This window comes from Palaemon carinicauda, chromosome 15, assembly GCF_036898095.1.
Source record: "Palaemon carinicauda isolate YSFRI2023 chromosome 15, ASM3689809v2, whole genome shotgun sequence".
NCBI lineage: Eukaryota > Metazoa > Arthropoda > Malacostraca > Decapoda > Palaemonidae > Palaemon > Palaemon carinicauda.
The window spans coordinates 48,842,276-48,864,775 of NC_090739.1; the positions used below are offsets into that span (position 1 = coordinate 48,842,276).

Here is a 22,500-nt window from a genome sequence, read left to right on the forward strand (position 1 = left end):
CATTTTCCAGCCTTAGGCTACACATTTTTCTGCCGCATGTGACACATTTTCATTCCTCAGACTATACATTTTCTGTCTCAAGTGACACATTTTCCTACCTCAGGCTACACATTTTTCTGCCTCAAGTGACCCATTTTCTTACCTTAGGCTACACATTTTCTTACCACAAACCGTGTGATATCTGTATGGCCAGTTCTCAGAGTCAGGGCTTGAACTGAACCATCGTCTTAATCCATGGCCCATCACATTTTGTAGTTAAAGTTTCATTGCTCGAGTTTATAAATGGATGATTCATCGTCAGTTTTTATTCCACTAATTACTTTAGATTTATAATTATATACTCTTCCACTACTATTTAATTCATTATTGTTCACCTGCTGGTGTACATTTTCTCCGGTATCTTGCTTTATAAGTTAACTGCTTCTAGTTTATTCTATGAAATGTATGCATCCTATGATAATGATATTTATAGAAAAAAGTACAATACTGATAGTTAATATTTTCATTATCATTAGCAATAATAATAATAATAATAATAATAATAATAATAATAATAATAATAATAATAATAATAATAATAATAATAATAATGAAAATAATCTCACACGAAAGTAGGCTTATGAATATTCCATTTGTGAAACTACAATCCCCAAACAGTTCGTATCTGCATGCATATGTTATTTAAACAGGTAGGGATTACAATTTTTTAATTAACAGTATACATTTTGCCACAAATGTATATTTGAAAATCCCTTTGGTAGAATAAATGAGAATAATGCCTGGCATTCGTTCGGTTAAACTAAAAATAATAATCAAATAGATAAAACATTTCGAGTATCAGAAACCGCACTCCATTACTAAGAAGTCAAATTTTCTTTCTCAGGTGAAGAAGAAGAAGCTTACGAAAGAAGAGGTGGTGGGGGAGGAGGAGGAGAAGGTGTAGAAACAATTGCAAAATGAGAAGTTTCTGGCGTCTTCTTCCCCTATTGGTTATAGCCGCCGTAGCTCGGGGGACCGATCAAGGACTTCTGAAGGGGATGGTGTCAAGTCTCAGGAATTTTCCCCTTATTGGAAACGTCTTCAGGGCGTCTGTGGATCCCATTTACAGACCCATACTCAATCGCTTTCAACCGGAGATCTTTGATAGTAAGTAGATTATAGATAAACTTCAGTTTGTTTGCTGTACCCTCGTATAAGGTAATGAGGTGAAGTTGAAACGGCTTTTATGTATAAGTTAGACACAGGAATTCCTGAAAACCTGGCCCTGAGGAAGTGCACCCTATCACACCCTTCTCGCGCGGCGGTAATAATATATCTTATTACTAGCTAAGCCACAACCTTAGTTGGAAAAGAAGGATGCTATAACTAGCCCAGGGAGGATAGGATATAAGGAAATAAATAAATGATATAAGAAGTAATGAACTATTAAAAACATTAACAGCATTAAAACAGATATTTCATATATAAACTATAAAAAGATTTTTGTCAGTCCGTTCAACATGAAAATATTTGCTGCAAGTTTGACCTTTTGAAGTTCCACTGATTTAACTACCCGGTTAAGAAGATCATTCCACAACTTGGTCACATCTGGGATAAAACTTCTAGAATACTGTATAGATCTATAATCAACAGACCTTATACTCTTTACACATTTCAATGTAGCACACGATCTTGCCTGATTTCTAACACTCACGCACTTATATCTCTCCCTCGCCCCCTTCCCCAGAAGGCTTATTCCCTGTTCCCTTCCTCTGAAGGCTTAATCACTCAACTGAAGGCTTAGGCTGGATACACTATTTACACTAAACAGTTTTTGAAAGTTTTTTTGGAAGCTTACAAGAAACGCACAAAAACTACATCCTACCAAGAATACCAAACATGCACATGATTATTTCCCACTCGAGTCCAACTAGTGGAAGTGCAATATTTGCTTGGGAAAAGTCTATTAGTCAAAACAGCAGATATCTCGCTGCTTGGAGAATTGAGTACCTTCAGGTAGACTCTAAACATATAAACATCATGTCAGTTTATAAACAACCACATTAATATTATTATTATTATTATTATTATTATTATTATTATTATTATTATTACTAACCAAGCTACAACCCTAGTTGGAAAAGCAAGATGCTATATGCCCAAGGGTTGTAGTTTAGCAAGTAATAATAATAATAATAATATTAATAACAATAACAATAATAATAATAATAATATTAATTGTAATAATAATAATAACAGGGAAAAATAGCCCAGTAAGGAAAGAAAATAAGGAAATGAATAAATGATATCAGACGTAATGAAAAAATTAAGATAGAATATCAAAAAAATAACTTTAACAACATTAAAACCGATAATTGAGATATAGACTACAAAAGACTTATGTCAGCCCGTTCAACATAACATTTGCTGCAAGTTTGAACTTTGGAAGTTCTGATTCAACTACCCGATTAGGAAGATCATTCCACAACCTGGTCACAGCTGGATATATATATATATATATATATATATATATATACAGTATATGTATATATATGTGTGTGTATGTGTGTGTGCGTACACTGAATACTCCCAATACCTTATTTGCACACTTGGAGAGCCTTACCTTATTGCCTTTTTCTATGTTTGGGTTCCCTCAGGTCCCTCAGTGTGAGGCACCTCGTATATCCACCAGAGAGTTGCTAATGCATCTTCCGGTGTATTTTGCATCTTCCAGTCTAGGATGGTCTGGGATGTATCTTAGGTATTTATCGAGCTTATTCTTAAACACATCTACGCTCACTCCTGATATGTTTCTTAGATGAGCTGGCAGCGCATCAAATAGTCTCTGCATTATCGATGCTGGTGCGTAGTAATGTCCTGTGTACCTTCCTTAGTTTTCCTGGTATAGTTTTTGGCACTATTAATCTACCTCGATTTGCTATTTCTTATATATTTAGCTCCATGATCTTTTCAGTAATTCCTTCTATTTGCTTCCATGCTTGTATTATCATGTAGCGTTCTCTTCTCCTTTCTAGACTGTAATAGTTTTAAAAATTGCAGTCTTTCCCAGTAGTCAAGGTCCTTAACTTCTTCTATTCTAGCAGTATAGGACATTTGTACACTTTCTATTTGTACAATATCCTTTTGGTAGTGTGGGTACCATATCACATTGCAGTACTCGAGTGTACTACGTACATAAGTTTTGTAAAGCATAATCATGTGTTCAGTTTTTCTTGTTTTAAAGTGTCTGAATAACATTCCCATTTTTGCTTTACATTTAGCCAACAGTGTTGCAAGTTGGTCGTTGCATGACATATTCCTATTTAACATTACACCAAGGTCTTTAATTGCTTCCTTGTCTGTGATTGTCTCGTTATTAGGTCCCTGGTATGCATATACCTTTCCTTCTCTGTTTCCATAATTTATTGATTCGAATTTATCACTGTTAAATACAATCCTATTTATCTCCACCCATTCATATATTTTGTTTAGATCTCTTTGTAGTGAGGTCCTATCTTCATCACAAGTAATTTCTCTACTTATTCTTGTGTCATCGGCGAAACTTTTCACTACAGAGTCTTTAACATCACAGTCTATGTCTGAGATCATAATGACAAACAGCAGTGCAGCTAATACAGTACCTTGTGACACGCCAGAGAGAGAGAGAGAGAGAGAGAGAGAGAGAGAGAGAGAGAGAGAGAGAGAGAGAGAGAGAGAGAGAGAGGTAGTTTGCTAAAGATTGTCTGTTAAGGAATCATGAATGCTGTGAAAATAAAGAGATTTAGCTGAAACTGGTTCTTCTCCAGTTGGAGAAAAGAACACTTTTCCGACACAAGGTTACATCGTTGACATCTAGTTTCTAGGAATTATTAATGAATATTTTACTTTTTTATATTCATTTCACGGAACAAGAACAATGGAAGAGAGGGCCTGTTGCCGAAAAGTTTCGTATTGACGCAGCCTTGCCTTCATCCGTTCTCTGTGCTTTGTTCCATTCTCTTTAGTTTTTATGGTATAGTTAGGTAAACACAGTAGGTTAGGGGTGAGTCCAAACTATCGGAACATAAAAATTAATCATTTTCACCACGCTGTTCAGATATACAATGATACATATTCAACTAATGCTATTATTAATGATGGGGATTATCAGACCCAAGGAGGTATTAAACCTCCTTGATCAGACCTGTAATTAAGAAAGAAAATCAAGATTTTTATGGAACTTTTCTCTAGAAATTAACAAACCTAGGCTCTTTTACTCAAGAATTTTATTATTCAAATTCATCTCTTTTCATACTTTTCTCTTTTGATGTCATAATGCTCATTTCAATTTGTAAAAAATCTATACACGTCTTTAATTTTGAAACTTTACAGATGAGCTTGGTATTATCACTAGTTTGCTAACAGTATAAAATAGAACAATTCTTATTCTAAACTTGAAGGATTTAGCTAACCCCTTTTCCGTGTAGAGCCCAAGATGCCGTTAATCCATAACAGTAAAAAATCGTATCATTTAGGTTAATTTACTTATGTGACATTTAATACAATTAGTGATTTATTCATTTGTTAGATATAAATTTGGGAAATAACATGGTTTAAAGAGTTTTGGTACAGTACTAGCGTTAAACTTCTGTTTTATAGAGAAAGTATTTGTTTCTCGGTCATTCAAGTTGTAGGTATTCAAAACATATAATCCGACGATTTTAATTTCACTAACATAGGACGATCTAAAAAAAAAAGACGAAAAAAAAATTGTTTGGGGTTATTGGCAACTTCATACCCTTTTGACATATTCATCTGTTTACCTATTTTCTTCCATTTCCCATTCATATTTCTCTTAGATTAAGAGCTGTTTTGATTTATGATAGATATTATTTTTCGAGAGAGAGCTGCTTCATTTAGGAATATGCGAAAAAATCAGTGATTATTTGAAAAAATTTTGTCATTGTTCAAAATTTGAACAAAGACCAAAGTAATATATCGTGAAGAGCTACCACTTGACTATTTAGAAATGTATTGTAAATTAATCAAACATTGCTTAAACATTATCTCAAGATAATTCCCGCAATAACTCTTGTTGTTTGATGCTTGAATTTTTAAAGATTATTTTCCCGATCGCTGCTTTTGATATAATTTCTTTTATCTTTATTTGTATATGGAAACTACATTGATGCTTCATTCTCTAGCTACTCATGAATTAAAGAATGAGTTACCATTAAATAAGTGAATTAATGTAATTCAGGAAGAGGCAAACGTTTAATATAAGAAGGGAATGGAAATATTTATCAAAAATCGTATTAACTACTGTAAATACCCGTTATTTAGACTTACAGTATATGCATCTTTTCCCATGTCTAATTTACGTTAGATTTCAACTGCAATTGTGAGTTCAGCTCAGTCGTCATTAATATTAAACAATTTCCCATGGAATTGAAAATGACATCCGAATTATGGCTTTTATGTGTAATATAACGCTTGTCAATTTACTAAACTCTTAGTTACCACTTTTCAAAAACATTTATATAGATGATCATCAATAGGTACGCTTCTTTTGTTATACGAGTATATATATATATATATATATATATATATATATATATATATATATATATATATATATATATATATTCTAATGGAAGGATAACCAAAATAAAAAGAAAATCTTCTTCTCACGATATAAAATAAAGTAAAACAGATTTCCCCTAGATTCCTAGAAGAATGTATGCTAACTCCACCTTCCATATTATACAACAGGAGAAGGAGAAAGCGGAAGCTCCGAAATTTGTTTTGGTGAGATCGGATGCATTTACAATGACATCGAATTCTTCCATCCAATCCATAGACCCATCAATCTCCCACCTAACAAGAGAGAAGAAATCAACACTCTCTTCACCCTAGTAACAAGAGAAAACACAAAGGGTACAGTCATCGAGGCCTTGGACATCACTAAAGTTCTCAACACTACCTTCAAGTCAACAAGAAAGACCAAGATCTTGATACATGGATTTCTGGATAGCAATGGTGTTACCTGGATGCTAGTATGTATGATTCCCTACATTATTTGTTTATTTAAACATCTTTTGACTTTTGATTCTAAAGTTAACTTGTTATCTTAATCATAATCAGAATGTAAAAGCTGCTCTATATTATAGTCTTATGATAGCCCATTGGAAACGTCCCTGTCTTACCATCTGTTGGATGAGAATTCAAGGCTGGTTAAGCTCAATAGTTTCTAATAGTGTCTGCAACCGCATCGCTTTGTGAGCTAGGGATGAGGGTATGGACAAGGCCGTCTCGAATACTCGAGATGGCGGCCTTGGTATGGAAGAGCCTACAGGTCTACCTGCTGAATCATCCTCCCTGGTTCTAGCCTGATGAATAAGGGCGCTTAGGCGCATCTCAGATATATATATATATATATATATATATATATATATATATATATATATATATATATATATATATATATATATATATAGTATATATTTTCGGTCTCCCGGACATTAGCCGTCCCTTGCATATGGCATTAATGAGTAACCTTTTAACGTGCGAATGCAGTGAAGTAGATTTACGTGATAAATAGTATTAGTTGTAAAATACTGACAAAAAATAATTGATAACTTTTCAGTCATATTTTGATTATAAATACCTAATCCAGACAGAAAATACTAAATCACAGGATTGATAAATTTGATACGACAATTTGACATCGATTCCTTCGTAATTGGTCTTAATTTTTTTTTTTTTTTTTTTTTTTTGCAGGACATGATGAGGGCATTGCTTCTGCATGATGATCTGAATGTCTTTATGGTTGACTGGTCGGGAGGTTCCCGAGCCCTCTACGCACAAGCAACAGCAAACATTCGTGTGGTTGGTCTTGAAATAGCTCATCTTGTTAACTGGCTCAAAAACAAGACTGACCTTAAACCCAAGGATGTGCACATTATTGGACATTCCCTTGGAGCTCATCTTGCTGGTAAATGACATAGCCTATATGAAAATGAACACTGTAACAAAAAACTCAATATTCAACGTAATTGTTAAAAACCTTTTGACAAAATATTTTAGAGGGTCAATAAAGGTGAACCTGGGTTCGTGTTTGTGAAGATTACTTTTTACATTGCATATCTACGCTCTTATTTTCTATGACAGTCTAACTGAGACATAAGTAAAATCGATTGTCAAATGTTCTGAAAAGGCTGCGTTATTTTCTGTAACTTTATCAATGATTTTGTCAACCATATATGCTATTTGATAGAGCTAGCATTAATTTTCCCATTTGCCATGTGGTACTCTATTTACTAATTCTTTATCACATTCTCGTAGCAAAACAGTTCTTTTTTATTTTAATACCACATAAAAAAGCTTAATTGTTGATTATTTTTTTTAACATTGCTGTACTGTATGAATTGACCAAAAATATATATATCTCTTCCATCTTTGAATGTATGCAGGATATGCTGGTGAAAAGATTTCGGGACTAGGAAGAATCACAGGCCTGGATCCAGCTGAGCCATTCTTCCAGTACATGCCGCCAGTGGTTCGATTGGACCCTACTGATGCAAATTTTGTTGATGTTATTCACACTGACGTTGAATCAATCATATTCATTGCTCAAAGTAAATATGGCTGTTGTCACAGAATTCATAAATGTATAAAGTGAATAATAAAACCCCTTTTTACTAGAACACCCATATACTGAGGAGAAATTTTAAATCCATACCAAAATGAACATATCTTATTATTTCTAAAATATTTTCTTCTCTTTGTTAAAACAGCCATTGGACTAGGATTATGGCAGCCCATAGGCCATATCGATTTTTATCCTAACGACGGCCGAAAACAGCCCGGCTGTAATTCACTGTATCACGTTCCATTCACAGCTCTTACCGATGGGTTGGATCTATTTGAAGGTTAGTTTATGACATGGAATACTGTCAGGTAGCACAATTAGTCAATATACTAAAACGTTTCTGAAAACATCTATCCAAATGCTTTTCACCTATAAATTACATGCGGCTACCCTAAAACGTACAGTACATTTACAGTTATTTGGTTTTTCAAAAGCCTAACTCTATGTGTACATAATGGAAAATAGGATGAAAACATATCTTTATGACCTATATACAGTACTTAACAATGAATTTAGTATACTGATGCAGAAATATATAAAAAATTGAAATTTAAAACTGTAAAACTATGATAGGATAGTCGCAAAGACATATGCTATTATACCGTAGTATTGTAATTATGTTGGGGTGATCGAAAACATTCTAACATTGAATTTGTGGAAAGCTATGTATTTTTCCTTGCCGTTACATACTCTACTACCTACAGAGGAGACAATGACACCCCTTATTGTACTGTATAAGTCAAAGCATAAAAATATGCAACCTGAACAACACTAAGACCTTCTATAAGTTATCTCTTTATCTTGATTTATCGTACATAATTTACACGGGAGTGCAATTCACCTATAGATTGGTCAAACAATAATTCCCTATAAGATTTAGAGTCTGGAGAAGAGATATGGTTGATATGATCAAACTGGGCGTTTAGCTGTAGGAACCTTTACCTCAGCATCTGTAATTGAAGTAAAGTATCAAAGGTTTATGAGGTTTGGTGTGGACCTCTGAATTCATCAAACACCCTCATATATTGTTAGCAAGTATTAAAACGGATGTACATTCCTTTGGGACAATTCTAATCTTGACCTGACTAAGTAATTTGTTTATGTACCGTGCTAACAAGTCATAATAGAGTTTATTCATTTACGATAGTCCTACTAATTAGCTTTATTTACTTCAATTTTCATCAGTTAAAAGACAGATATCTATGTAGGCTATATGTTTATTGATTGTGTTAAACTCTTCGTTATAATGCTGTTTTACTTTAAATTTATTTTCATATTACTCTTATTGTTACTTGGTTTATTACAAAAATATTAACAGTATTTTGTGCACATAGTATGCCAGACGAAATGTTTTCTAGATATTAAAGGATGATTATGATATATATTATAAACATGAATAAAATCCTTATTTCCATGGAATATACTATGCATCTTAAACTCCCTTATTTTCCAGTTAAATATTTGTCATTACCTAATAAATATACAGGAGAGATGAAATTCTAGAAAAACAATATTAGAGCATTTAAAAAATCGTATCAGTAAAATGCAAATTCTTCGAGCTTGCGTTTATTTTGTCCACGAATCTCGCTCAACGCTTACCGGATGCTGTTTGATATCATTAATATTCTTGAAGTGTGAACTGTGACAGTCTCTACGTAAAACTCTTTGTTTCTCTTTTACAGGTTTAGATTCTGCCCAGAAGGAAATCGTCGCCTGCAACCACAACAGAGCACCTAAACTCTTTACGGATTCGATTCGCTCTAAATGCCCTTACATGGCCTTCCAGTGTAATTCTTATCAACAGTATCTAAATGTAAATGTTTAGTTCCTTTTCATACACCCTTCTTGAATCTTATTAGTTTTGAGATATTGCAGTAGAGTTTCTTATAGTAACGTATAAATCTTCAATTGATTTGGGCAAATCTATAGACTCTAATGAAGAATATCTACTTTTTACAATATTGTTTAGGGTAACTGTCAATCTTGTGGTGAGGACGGAACTCAATGCGCCCGCATGGGCTACTTTGCAGACAACTGGCCAGGTGCACAAAATCAGTCATACACCTCCTTCTACCTCTCCACCACTTCTGGGCCTGACTATTGCGGTAAGATTCGCAAGAGGTTTTTATCTTCATAATACATTCTACTGTGCAACTATTGATGTATTTTCTTTAGAGGTGCTACAGATGTAAATGAAATGAACCTAAATCTTAATCTTAAAAGATATCTTGATTAATTTTCCATCCATATGGGATACACAAAATATAAAACAATTATAAAAGTTATAGACCTTTACTTATTCTGCATTTATAATTTTTAAAATTATTGCAATTGTTATAGATACTGGTTGTCTAAGAAATTTCTGGGCTTCAAATGATTTTAAGTCGAAATAATTTGATAGGCTACATGATACTAACGTTTCTTTGTCACAGTATATCATTATCAACTAAAGATTAATCTGGGAGATCCAGACAAAATAGGAGGAAGCCTTCGTGGGAAACTCAAGGTGTCTTTCTTTAACGATGAGGGAAACATTCGAGACTTCGATCTGACTCCTGAGTAAGTTCTCTGTTCCTAAAGTTACCTGTATACCTTTTCACACTAAGCGATAGTAAATTTAGACAAGTGAATCCCTTGCATTGTAAAACAAAAGATGTATAGTTTTACATTCACAGACTTGAGCTTAATATAGGAATCAAAACAATATCTAGAAACTGTTTCACATGGTTGCTATGAATTCCCTCTGCTAGAACGTTAAGTAAAGGATGCCTAAAAGCTGTAAGGATTATTTGACAAACGACCCTGAATGGTTTATTTTGCTACGTCCTTAGTAATTACTAGTATTTCTACCACCAAGTATTTCCGAGTAAGGTTACGAAAATCGGTCTTCACGCAGGTACATTGAGAAATAAAGTGAAATCATAGACAGAATCATATTTTTTTTCTTTTTTTTTTTCAAAATACTAGGTGCATTATTGGAGCGTTAAATTATAAGCCATAACCTTCTAAAATGATAGATAATATTACTTTTTTAGATTTTATACACAAAAATCTAATTTCCCATCTGATTGTAGTTTTGTTTAATTTTGATTACAGAAAGTGGTAGATTATGAAAAGAGTAAAGGTAAATTAATCAGAAAAGTCTTGTTGGCTCATTAAAACTATTTGCATTAATGAAAACAATTCCATAAGAGAATAATATACAATATTACTTTAGTAACATGAAATTAGTGGTCGATTTGCTCTCTAAAATAATTCTGGTTAAGAAAATATCTATCAATCTAAGTTTTTTATTGCATTAATATTAATTTGCTCAAAAAATTATCCAACCATTGTTGAATATATATATATATATATATATATATATATATATATATATATATATATATATATATATATATCCCTTTCTGATGGGGATATCTTAACGTGGTGAAAGAGTTTGTGTATCTCCATGATCAGCAAAGCTGTACAGCTATAGCTTTAGTATATGGGGATAGGATAGGGGGGAGGGGAAGGGGGGATTATGATTAGAAGGATTGGAGGGAAAAGCTTTAAAGGGAAGTTCAGGGGGGGAGGGGGGGGGGGGGCAGGGTGAAAAGATTGGGGCAGGTCGTTGTTGTTGTTGTTGTTGAAGATTATAGCCAATAGTTCTTGTTGAAAAATATAAGGTTGGTTATCTCATAAAGGAAAATTTGAAAAGTTTTTCAGTAGTAGAGAAAGTTGTGGACAGGGTAAGGATGATGGTGGTAGTAGTAAAGGGCCATCATTTCACGGATTGTAGTAGTTTGAAAGTTGGGGGTGTAAGGCCTTTGAATAGTAGGGGAAAGGAGGCAGGTGGAGTTGTCCAACCCTTTACTCACCAGGGTCCCTGCGGAAATTTTTTTAGTAGTAGGTTAACTTTAGAAAATACAGAGGATGATGTGAATGGGGCCTTACAATGAGGGGATGAGATGGTATGATGCGAATTTTGAGGTCTTTACCTTGGTGGAGATAGTCTTGAAAGCAATTGTGTGTGTGTGTCTATTGTGACGGCGCCGAGTAGGGTTGTGAACTCAAAGGCAGGTTAGAAACGACAGAGTTATATTATTGTAGAACTCTCTCCTTATATACAAAACCTCAAGGCAACAGGACATAACAAGTTCACAAGACAGACAATATTACAAAGGAAAAACCAGACATGAATTTTCATGTTAGTTTTAGTGCGAGCGAAGAGCGAAGATACAAGCATAATATATACAAAAGGAATTAAGTACAATTGTGTGAAACACGGTTGGTACATGGCTCCCCCCCTAAAAATGACATACTGTACATGTTAAATAGGGCGCCCTGATCTAGAAAGGCGAACTGTAGGCGGGTCATCTGGCAGAAGATAAGCAGGTTTTAGACGATCAATGGAGACCCAGTCTTCTTTGCCCCGAATGTTTAGGAGGAATGCTTTCGGACTGCGTCGGATCACAAAGAAAGGGCCCGTGTAAGGGGGTGTTAGTGGTGGCTTGCTGGTGTCGTTGCGCAGGAAGACGTGCGTTGCAGAGTGCAAGTCCGTAGGTATGTGATGCTTCGCTGGGGGCTTGTAAGTCTGGCGGCACGGAGTAAATTTTCCCACGACGTGACGTATGCACTGGAGATCGTCGGAGGAGGTTGTAGAAGGAAAAAATTCGGCAGGGACGACCAACGGGTTGCCATACACCATTTCAGCTGCCGAGACGTCGAGGGCGTCTTTAGGAGTGGTCCTTAGTCCCAGGAGGATCCAGGGAAGCTGAGTAAACCAGTTACAATCCTTGCAGAGGGACATCAAAGCTGCTTTGAGGGTGCGATGAAAACGTTCAACCATTCCATTGGCAGCGGGGTTGTAGGCCGTTGTCTGATGTAGGGTGATGCCCAGGAGATTCCCTAATGACGTCCACAATTGAGAGGTGAAAGTGGTTCCCCTGTCAGAAGTAATATGCTCAGGGATACCGAATCTTGAAATCCATCCAGATAGTAAGGCAGATGTACATGAGGCGGACGTTGCGGTTTCCATGGGAATGGCTTCAGGCCAACGAGTGGAGTGGTCGATGACGGTAAACAGGTAACGATGTCCTTGTGATGTGGGTAGGGGGCCTACAACGTCGACGTGAATGTGTGCGAAACGACGCTGAGGTTGAGGAAAGGTGCCCACTCCTGAATCCGTGTGTCGATGTACTTTGGAAGTTTGGCAAGAAGTACAGGCGCAGACCCAATCCTTAGCATCCTTAGAAATGCCGTGCCAAATGAACTTTGCCTTCAGCAGCTGTGCAGTAGAACGGCACGAGGGATGTGAAAGGCCGTGAATGAAATCAAACACCTGTTGGCGCATGGGAGCAGGAATCCAAGGTCGCAGTCTACCAGTACTGACGTCACAGAGGAGGGTGGTGTTGGAGTCTTCAAGGGGAAAGTCTTCCCAACGGAGGGACGTGCAGGATGTCCTACAAGCTTGATACTCTGGATTCTGTCGTTGGGCTTCAGCCAGGGCGTTGTAATCCAATCCCAGTTGAACGGCAGCCAACGTGTTTCTTGACAGGGCATCGGCAACGGGATTCATTTTCCCAGGGACGTATTGGAGGGTGCAATTGTATTCAGCCACGGCGGAGAGATGTCGGCGTTGACGGGCGGACCAGGCGTCAGACTGTCGAGTGAAGGCGTGCACCAGAGGCATGTGGTCTGTGCGAATGACGAAGGGCGTACCTTCTAAGAAATGGTGAAAGTGACGGACAGCCAAGTGCACCGCCAGCAATTCTCGATCGAAGGTAGAATAACCCGATTCTGCCTTGGACAGTTTTCTGCTGAAGAAGGCCAATGGGCGGGGCGAGCCTTTGACCACCTGCTCGAGTACTGCACCAATAGCGACGTCGCTGGCATCGGTGGAGAGAAGGAGAGGGGCGTGTGGGATAGGAAAAGTGAGAGCCGCAGCAGATGATAGGGCCTTCTTTGCATTGCAGAAAGCTGCTTCTTGAAGGGGACCCCACTTCAGGTCCTTTGGCTTGCCCTTAAGGGAGGCGTAGAGGGGAGCAAGAGTGGCGGTAATGGCTGGCAGAAAACGGTGATAATAGTTGATCATGCCCAAGAATTCCTGTAGAGCTTTGACGGTCGAGGGCACGGGGAAGTTCTGAACAGCTGCTACCTTCTCAGAGAGGGGGTGGACACCTTCAGGAGTGATGCGGTGCCCTAAGAACGATACTTCGTTGGCGCCAAAGGCACACTTGTCGTACCGGACTACAAGGCCGTTTTGTTGCAGGCGGTAGAGCACGATGCGCAGGTGACGGAGGTGTTCCTCTTTTGAGGAGGAGAACACAAGTATGTCGTCCACATAACATACACAGAAAGGGAGGTCCCCTAAGATGCCATCCATGAGACGTTGAAACCTTGCCCCAGCATTACGAAGGCCAAAACAGGAGTAATTGAAGGTGTATGTACCAAACGGAGTGGTGATGGCGGTCTTGGGGATGTCTTCTGGGTTCATAGGCACCTGATAATACCCCCTCAGGAGGTCGAGCTTAGAGAAAACCTTCGCTTTGTGCAGGTAGGAGGTCACGTCGGCAATGTTTGGGAGGGGGTAGTGATCCGGTTCTGTTTGCATGTTCAGGCGCCTGTAATCCCCGCACGGACGGAGGGAGCCGTCTTTCTTCAGAACGATGTGTAAGGGCGACGACCATGGGCTGGAGGCCTTTTGGCAAAGGCCCATTTTCTCCATTTCGGCGAACGTCTGTTTGGCGGCTGCCAATCGTTCCGGTGCCAGACGTCTGAATTTTGCGAAGACTGGGGGTCCCGTCGTCTTGATATGGCGATAAATACCGTGCTTGGCAGGAACCGTGGGCGTTTGGCGAAGTTCTGGACGGAAAACTTCCGGGTACGACGTGAGGAGGTGGGCGTAGGCATCCGTGGGTGCGCTGATGTGGAGAGCGAGGTTAGAGGGGGCGGGTTGAAGAGGTGTCGACAAGTACGAGTCTGCGTTGACCAATCGTCGGTGGGCGACATCGACCAGAAGGTGGAAATGAGAGAGGAAATCCGCACCGAGGATTGGAATTGTGACGTCAACAACGAGAAACTTCCAATTGAATTTACCGTTTCCGAACGATAATGTGAGGTTCTCGTAACCGTAGGTGGGTATCGCAGATCCGTTGGCAGCTACCAAGCGGACGTCGGCAGATGTAGACAGACTACGTTGTGCCTTGAAGAGTTTCCTTGACAAAAGAGAACGACAAGCACCCGTGTCTACCAAAAGTCGCACGCCCGTTCCTGCATCCTGTAAAAAGAAAAGATTAGAAACATGGGAGGCCACCGCCACAAGCGATGGCCTACTTATACGTTTTTTTGGCCACTGACAATCTTTGGCACATTTCTTCGCGGTTGCCCCGAATCTGAAGTGGTAGTAGCAAAACTACGGCGGATGGGAGGTAGTAAGTGGCTGTAGAAGTCGTTCGTTGGGGCGCGAGCCATTGGTGGGTGGTGGGCGGCTTTGTCGCCGCTTTGGCACGTCACGGGGTAGGCGTGTATGTCCTACGGCATTCATGTCAGCTTCGGTTGACGTTGAATAGGCATCCTCGTCGTCAGGGGTGGAGGCGTTGATGGAGGTCTTGAAGTGGCTGTCCTTAAGGGCGTCGGCTTTGGTCATCAAGTCCTTTATGGGTAAACTATCGACATCGGGTATGGCAGCGCGTACAGGTTCGGGTAAACGGCGTATCCAAAGGGCACGAAGTAGGTTCACCTCACGAGGAGAGCCGTCTGCGGCAGGTTGAAGGCGAGCGATACTGGTCATTTCCCTGAGGGCAAGCGAAGCCCTTTGGTCCCCCAACGGTTGTTGCGAGAGCTGAAAAAGCTTTGCTATACGGGCGGCTGGCGACGGCGAGTACTGCTGCAGAAGGTATGTTTTGAGGGCGTCATACGCTATTGGGGTGTCTCCTTGTTCACAAAGCCAGTCGGATATTTCTGGGAAGGTGTCCTCGGGTATCGCCGCGAGAACATAATCCGCTTTGGTGGTTGAGCGAGTCACGCCCCTGATACGGAAGTGGACTTCAGCGCGTTGAAATCAAGCAAACGCCACTCCGGTGGCGAACGGTGAAAGTTTCAATGGGGCGTCAGCAACGCCAACTGCTGTAGAGCCTGTAGTAGAGTCCGCCTCCATCATAGTACCAACGATGGAGGGGCGAGGGAGGTGGGGGTGGAAGGCAGTGGGAGCGAGTCGACTTCCGGGGTCTCCAATGTGACGGCGCCGAGTAGGGTTGTGAACTCAAAGGCAGGTTAGAAACGACTGAGTTATATTATTGTAGAACTCTCTCCTTATATACAAAACCTCAAGGCAACAGGACATAACAAGTTCACAAGACAGACAATATTACAGAGGAAAAACCAGACATGAATTTTCATGTTAGTTTTAGTGCGAGGGAAGAGCGAAGATACAAGCATAATATATACAAAAGGAATTATGTACAATTGTGTGAAACACGGTTGGTACACTATGCTTCCGATAATTGTCTTTGCCAGTGTTGCCGTGGCTTGCCCGGCCTGTGGTGTGTTGGTGTCTACCTGTAGATCACCTCTCAGCTGTGCTGTTTCTCTACACTCTAGTCAATAGTGCAAGAGGGCGTGTTGCGGTGTGACATCACAGTGATCACACGGTCTCTGATTGTTGTCCAGGATTTCCCAGTTTGCCTTGTATCTCAGTCTGAGCCTGTGTATACATACAGCCTGTTTCCTTGGGGTGTATCTGTCTATGGGTGGAGGTTCTAGCTCCGTGGCCCATTTGTACCATATGGCAGAGGGAGAGCCATTCTCTATCCACTGTGTATTTCCTTGATTAGGTTGTTCTTGAGCTGTGTCTTTATTCTTTTTTGATTTGTTGCAGTGCAGGCTGTATGTGCATCTGTACACTTTGGATATGTCTGGTGGTTTTGGCTAGTTCATCAGCCTTCTCATTCCCTGGTAACCCGATGTGACTGGGGATCCAGTTTAGAGTTACTAGTCTATATCTTTTATTGTGCTGCTATAGGTGTGATTTGATATCAGCTATCAGGGCCTTGTTTTCTTTATTTATATCCTGTTACAGGGCTTGCATTGAGGATTGTGAATCAGTATGTATGACTACTGGTCCTTCCTCATTTTCAATAGAGTATTTTAGTGCTTGTTGTATTGCAACAAGCTATGTCTGCATGGTGGAGACATTGTTGGATGTCCTTCAGCATGCTATGAATTTGCAGGAGTGAACTGCAGCTCCCGCTGTTTGGGTTCCAGGGTCTACTGTACCATCTGTATAGTAGATTTGTGTCCCTATTGTCTCTGCAGAGCTTATTGCTGCTTGAGCTGCATTTCTTAGTTCCTCTATTTTGCAGTCTTCCTTTGCCCTTGGGAGCTTGGTGTAGCTGAATCTTGCTACTTGCTTTTTCCATGGTGGAATGTGTTGTGCACCCTGCGCTGTGTCTGGGCTTAGCTGTAGGAGTACTTTGGTTAGACTCAGGCTCTTTATGTTGTTACTATGGCCTTTGACATTAGAGCTTCGGGTTTGAACCTCTGGGTATTTTAACAGTTCCTCTCTTACTCTCTTTTTGGTAATTGGGTCTCTGGCTGAGAGGAACATCTTTGTAATTGTGCTTGCATTTCTTAGTGCAATTCTATCCTCAAGGGATGGTAGTCCAGTCTCCATCCGTAGGTTGCACAGTCTTGTCCATATTGGAGCTCCTAGCATGAGCCTCATGGCATTGTTTTGAATTACCTCTACTGCAGCTTTTTGAGTATCCGTTAGATCTGTAAGTGTTGGGGCAGCATACTCCACTAGTGCTCCGGAACAGGCTAGGTAATATTTCTTTTAGACATGCTCATTTGCTCCATCATTGAGTTTGGACATTTATCTCATGGCTGCCAGTATGGCATCCGCTTTTTCCTTGAGATATTTGACTTCTTCCCTAAAGGTGAGTTGTTTGTCTAATATTACTCCCAGGTATGTGTATTTGTCCACCCATTCTAGGGGCTCCGTTCCTATTGTGAGTGGTTACAGGGGGTTTGGGTCTTTAATTGACATAGCCTTTGTTTTGCCAATGTTGATTTTCAGTCCAAGCTCATTGGATTTGTGGCTGATGGCGTTGAGTGCTCTTTGCATTTTGATCATCCTGACTGATCCTCGAGCTATTACACATACATCATATGCATAGATAAATATGTCTACTCCTTCAGGAAGTTGGAGTGAGGCTATATTTTCCATGAGGATGTTGAAGAGGAGGGGGCTAAGAATCCCTCCTTGTGGTGTGCCATTTTCCAATTCGTGAAAGGTAGAAATCACTCCTTGGAATTTGACTCTAGCTTGCCTTCCTAGCACAGTTTTTAGTCCATGCTAGTAGGTGACGTTTAACTCCTTTTTTGGCCACTGATTTCAGCATTGCTGCCGGGCTTGCTAGCTTGAAGGCTTTTTCAAAGTCTATGAAGACTATTGTTGCCTTCTTTTGATTTATGCAGCTTAAAACATCAGTGAGGCATTCAGAAGTACCAACTCCCTCCTGATATGCATATAGCTGCTTGTGTAGGAGGCCAATTTTATATTTCATCCTGTTCAGGACCATTTTTTCTCCTGTTTTTTTCCATACAGGATACTAACTATTGGTCTGGGATTTTCTGGATCCTTTGGCTTTGGGATTGGCTGCGTGTCTTGTTGCCTCCAGGTTTGAGTTCAAGGTGTGTTTTGTTTAATAACCTCAGGAATGCGGTTTCTCCTGCTGGACCCATGTGTTTGATCATTGTGTAGGTGATCTTGTCTGCTCCTGGCACAGTATCTTTTCCTGTCTTGTGTACTGCTCTTAGTTCCTTGACTGTGTATGGAATGTCTGTGTCATCCTGCTGCTGGCAGGCTGTGTTGATCTCTTCCCAACTGGCTGAAACCAGAATGCTCTTGTAGCATTCTGGTTTCAGGGGAAAGATTAGCTGGCAGTGTCCTGTTTGCAAAGGTTGTTGCAATTCTTTCTGCCTCCTCTTGTTGGTGTGGGTACATTTCAATTGGAGTTTTCTTTTTTCCGGCTACTCTGTGTAGCCATTCCCATATGTCAGTTAGAGTTGTGTATCCTATAAGGGTTGAACACCATTCCATCCATTTTTCAATTCTTATTTCATGGATTCTTTGTTGTGTTTCATTTTTGACTGTTTGCAGTATTTCTCTGTTTTCTACTGTGGATCTTCTTCTGTATATTTTTGTGACTCTGTTTAGTCTGATTTTAACCTCCTGACTTCCGGGCAGTAGTACCAAGAGTCCTTATATGTAGGGTTACCTCCTGCTGCCTTTAGGGGCATAGCTCTATTAGCTGCATTGTGGAAAGCATCAACTGGGTCTTTTTCTAGCTGATCTATGTCCTCTGGAGGATTGTAGCTTGCTGCCCATTCCCCTATGGCTAGTCGAAAGCAGACCCAGTCTGCTAGGTCCTGATTCCATCTTGGTGGAGGTGTGGAATTGGAGGTAGTTGTTGCATCTCCAATTCTCTTACCGTGGCAAAGTGATCACTAATCAGGGTTGAGTACACTTGCCATCTGGTTAAGTGTCTTATTGCTGTTGTAGGAAAGGTCAGATCCAGTCTGCCTCCTCTTAAGTGTGTAGGTTGCCCTGTGTTTAGGAGGGCGACTCCTTCCAATTCCTCCAGGGCGAAGGCTATGTGTTCCCCTGGGGGGTTTGTCATTGATGGCGATGCTAATATAGGGTGATGTGCATTAAAATCCCCACATATAATTGTTGGTGTTCTTTCTGCATGAACAAAGAGTTCTGTTAGCTGTAGCTCTCCTGTGTCCTCCCTGTTCATTTTCCTGTATATGTTGTATAAGTCCACTTTTTTGATTCAGTAATGTTATTGTTACTGCTAGAGTCTCTACATTGTTACCACAAGTAATTGGGTTGTGTAACCTTGTTGTTGATATAGTTGTTTTGACTAGTGTGGCTAAGCTTTTGTCTGTACCTATCTGTGGTGTAGTTTAAGCGTTGTAACCTGCTATTCTGAGGTTTTTTCCTGCTTTTAAAAATGTTTTTTGTAGCAGGATTACATCTATATCCTCAGTTTTGCATACTGCAATCAGGGAGGACATTTTTGGTCTTACACCAGCTGAGTTCCAGTTAAGAACTCTTACTCCTGCGTGTAAGTGGGAGAGAATTGTCTTGGGTCCCTAGGGGCAAAGGCAATTGCCTTGACCTCAGAGGATGAAGTGGATGAGGGGGATGAGGTGAGAGTGGATGAAGTGATGGTGGATGGGATGAGTGGGATGATGGGGGTGGGATCTGGTGTAACGGATGTGGAAGGTACAGGTGATTGAGGTGATGGAATAATAGGTGTGGAGGTTGAGATGTGAGAGGTGATCTGGATAGCATGAAAGGGGGATGGGGAGTACTTGGGTCTGGAGACGAAGCCCATCAGGACTTGTTCAATGCTAGCTGCTATGGCTTCAGCATTGATTTTTCCAGTCACGGTCTGTGTGACTAGATCAGTTAGTTTTTCCCTTAAGACCGTGGTTTTAATGAAAATTGTTCTAGGCATAGGTTTAGGTGCCTGAGTTGTAGGCTTTGGAGCTCTAGAGGAGGACCTAGCTCTAGAGGTTTTCTTTAGCTCTTCTTGTGTGTAGAACCTTCTTCTGGGTAGAGGTTTGGGGGCCGTCCTTCCTCTTGGTTCTTCTCTTCTTTCCTTGGGGAGGGCAGCAATAACTCTTGCTACCCTTTCAGGGCATCCCCAGGCCATTGTTGTGTGTCTCTTCTTACAGTTTGGGAACTTGGGTATTCTTGGTATGCCAGCAGCCTTTTTATCTATGCACTCTAGTGTTGGGTGCCTTTGGCTACACACTGCACAGGTTGGGACCTTTGCCTGGTATTGGTCTTTGTGATGTCCAAGTTTTTGGCAATTGTAACATCTTAGGGGATCTGGGTAATATTTCTTGACCCAGAAGCTTCCGAAGATGCCTAGGTCCACTTTCTTGGGGCGAGGTCCTTTGAAGGTAACAAGCATGGCCTTAGTTAGAAAACCAGCCTTGTTGGTCATTCGCTCTGCCACAGTGATGTTGGGCATTTTCAACAGATGGCTTTCCATCATAACAGTTGGGTAGCCTACCACAACTGCCTTCTTTATCTTTTCTTCCTCCTTGAGCTCTTGTGGCCTGATGTCGGAGGTGCTCCTTAAGGTGATCAGGGTTCTTGCATCCCTGGTGGAGATGGTCCACTGGCCCTGTCTATTTGGTTTGGCAACCATTTGAATGTTTTTGTGTTTCTGCTCGAAGGTTGCAATAGCCTTTAAAGCCTTAGAAGAGTTTCAAGCCAGGACTCTGAAAAAAATATGTTTTGTTTTCCCGAGTTGGCTGGTGTCTGTTCCCAACAGTGGTGGTGTTGTTCCTTTGTCCATCATCCTGAGCATTAGGCCTGGTGTCGTTGTTGGGGTTATTCCGTCTTGGCTGTTTTTTGCGACGGCTAACCTGGGTCCATTCTTGGTTGTCATGTTCATCCGAGTCCGTTTCCTGTTGTGTTTTTTTTCGGTTCTTAGGGTCAGTAATGCAAAGGGTCAAGTCTGGATGCATTTCTACTTCAGCCGCAGCCATGGCTTCAGTTCGATCTCGTATAGGTCGTCAACAGGTCTCCAGGACAAGTCCTTGGTGGGTTGGAAGGTGAGGAGGATATCGAAGATAGATAGTGTGCCTGGTGGGGTTGTCCAACCCTTTAAGCCCTAGGGCCCCAGACAAAGTTATAGTGAGAGTTGAAAAACGAAAAACAGAATCTGAAATAGAATGGTTAACGGGGGGAGGCTCTAACTATCCTACTAATAGAGCAGTGCTTAAACTATCTCTGTTTATCTAGGTACAACCTGCACAAATAGCAGCTGGGGGGCCTCCTTACTGCTTTCCAGCACTAAGACGGCCCAGCAGTCTACTCCTGCAGGTAGGGAGGTTTAGGGAATAAAACACAGTACTCTCCCAAATTTATTTTATTGAAACTAAGTCCAAACACCTATCCCTATCATTGAATTCCTGGCTTATTTACGCCAGGTTGCAAGGTCCTATCACTATTATCTAGCACCTAGCACCTTGGCTTATAGGCGCCAAGCCTAACAGCCCTATGCCACTAGCCACACACGGCGAGAGTAGGAAGTTTTGACCCTTGGGTCCTGCTTCAACCGGAGTTTTCAGACCACAACAGCTACCGGATTTTCCACAGGAGGATCTGTTAGTAATTGGAAAGGGTTAAGATAGTCAGAGACAAAAGCCTAACTAGTCAAAAGTATCTCCTTATAAAAAGGGGGATGATACCAGCCAATTTTTGGGGCGAGACCCTTTGCAGTAGCGCTGAAAGGCGCCCTACAGCAGCCCACACAGTAGAGGGTAGCACAAGGCAGCCCCTACAGGCTGGTATCCAGGCGAAATCGGCGGCGAAAACGTCGGCGAAATCGGTGGCGGCAGCGGTAATCTCTGCAGGGCAGCTGAAAATTTCGGCTGAGAAACTCTGCCGAAAAATTCAGCTCCGTGGAGAGGCAGCAACCAGCAGCAAGGGAGAGGCAGCAGGGGTCAGCAGTCGAGGCAGCAAGCAGCAGCAGCAGCAGGCAGAAGGTCCTTTCTCAGTGGGAGCTGAGTGAGAACTGGGGTGGGGCAGGTCCAATAGCTCTTTTTTGTGACATCCTGCCTTGTGGACTTCCAGGAGGTGAGTTCTCTTGCAAGCTTCCGAGGGACTTATGTTTTCATGATTATTCCTTTTCTGGGGCTTGTTTAATTGTTTTATTTCAATACTCTGGATTTCATTCTTCCTGAGCAATGAAAGGATCTATCCTTTTCCACCAGGAATGCTCGTTTTGAGTGTCTTATTTCCTCACTCGTTGTTGCAAGTTTTGGGTAAATGTTTTTGAATCTTTCCTAGGCTTCTGTGACTTTTCTGTGGTACCTGA

The 22,500-nt window shown here is 40.6% G+C and overlaps 1 protein-coding gene across 1 annotated transcript in view; it reads left to right on the forward strand.

The window, feature by feature from the left end:
• LOC137654281 (pancreatic triacylglycerol lipase-like) overlaps window positions 1-22,500 on the forward strand; it is an 86,511-nt gene that overhangs the window by 50,870 nt on the left and 13,141 nt on the right. Inside the window, exons 2-9 of the mRNA XM_068387909.1 lie at window positions 884-1,146; window positions 5,731-6,014; window positions 6,739-6,952; window positions 7,431-7,595; window positions 7,755-7,889; window positions 9,292-9,422; window positions 9,579-9,714; window positions 10,042-10,168. Coding sequence (XP_068244010.1) covers window positions 957-1,146; window positions 5,731-6,014; window positions 6,739-6,952; window positions 7,431-7,595; window positions 7,755-7,889; window positions 9,292-9,422; window positions 9,579-9,714; window positions 10,042-10,168 — 1,382 coding nt within the window. The 5' untranslated portion in view covers window positions 884-956. The remainder of the gene's footprint in view (window positions 1-883; window positions 1,147-5,730; window positions 6,015-6,738; window positions 6,953-7,430; window positions 7,596-7,754; window positions 7,890-9,291; window positions 9,423-9,578; window positions 9,715-10,041; window positions 10,169-22,500) is intronic.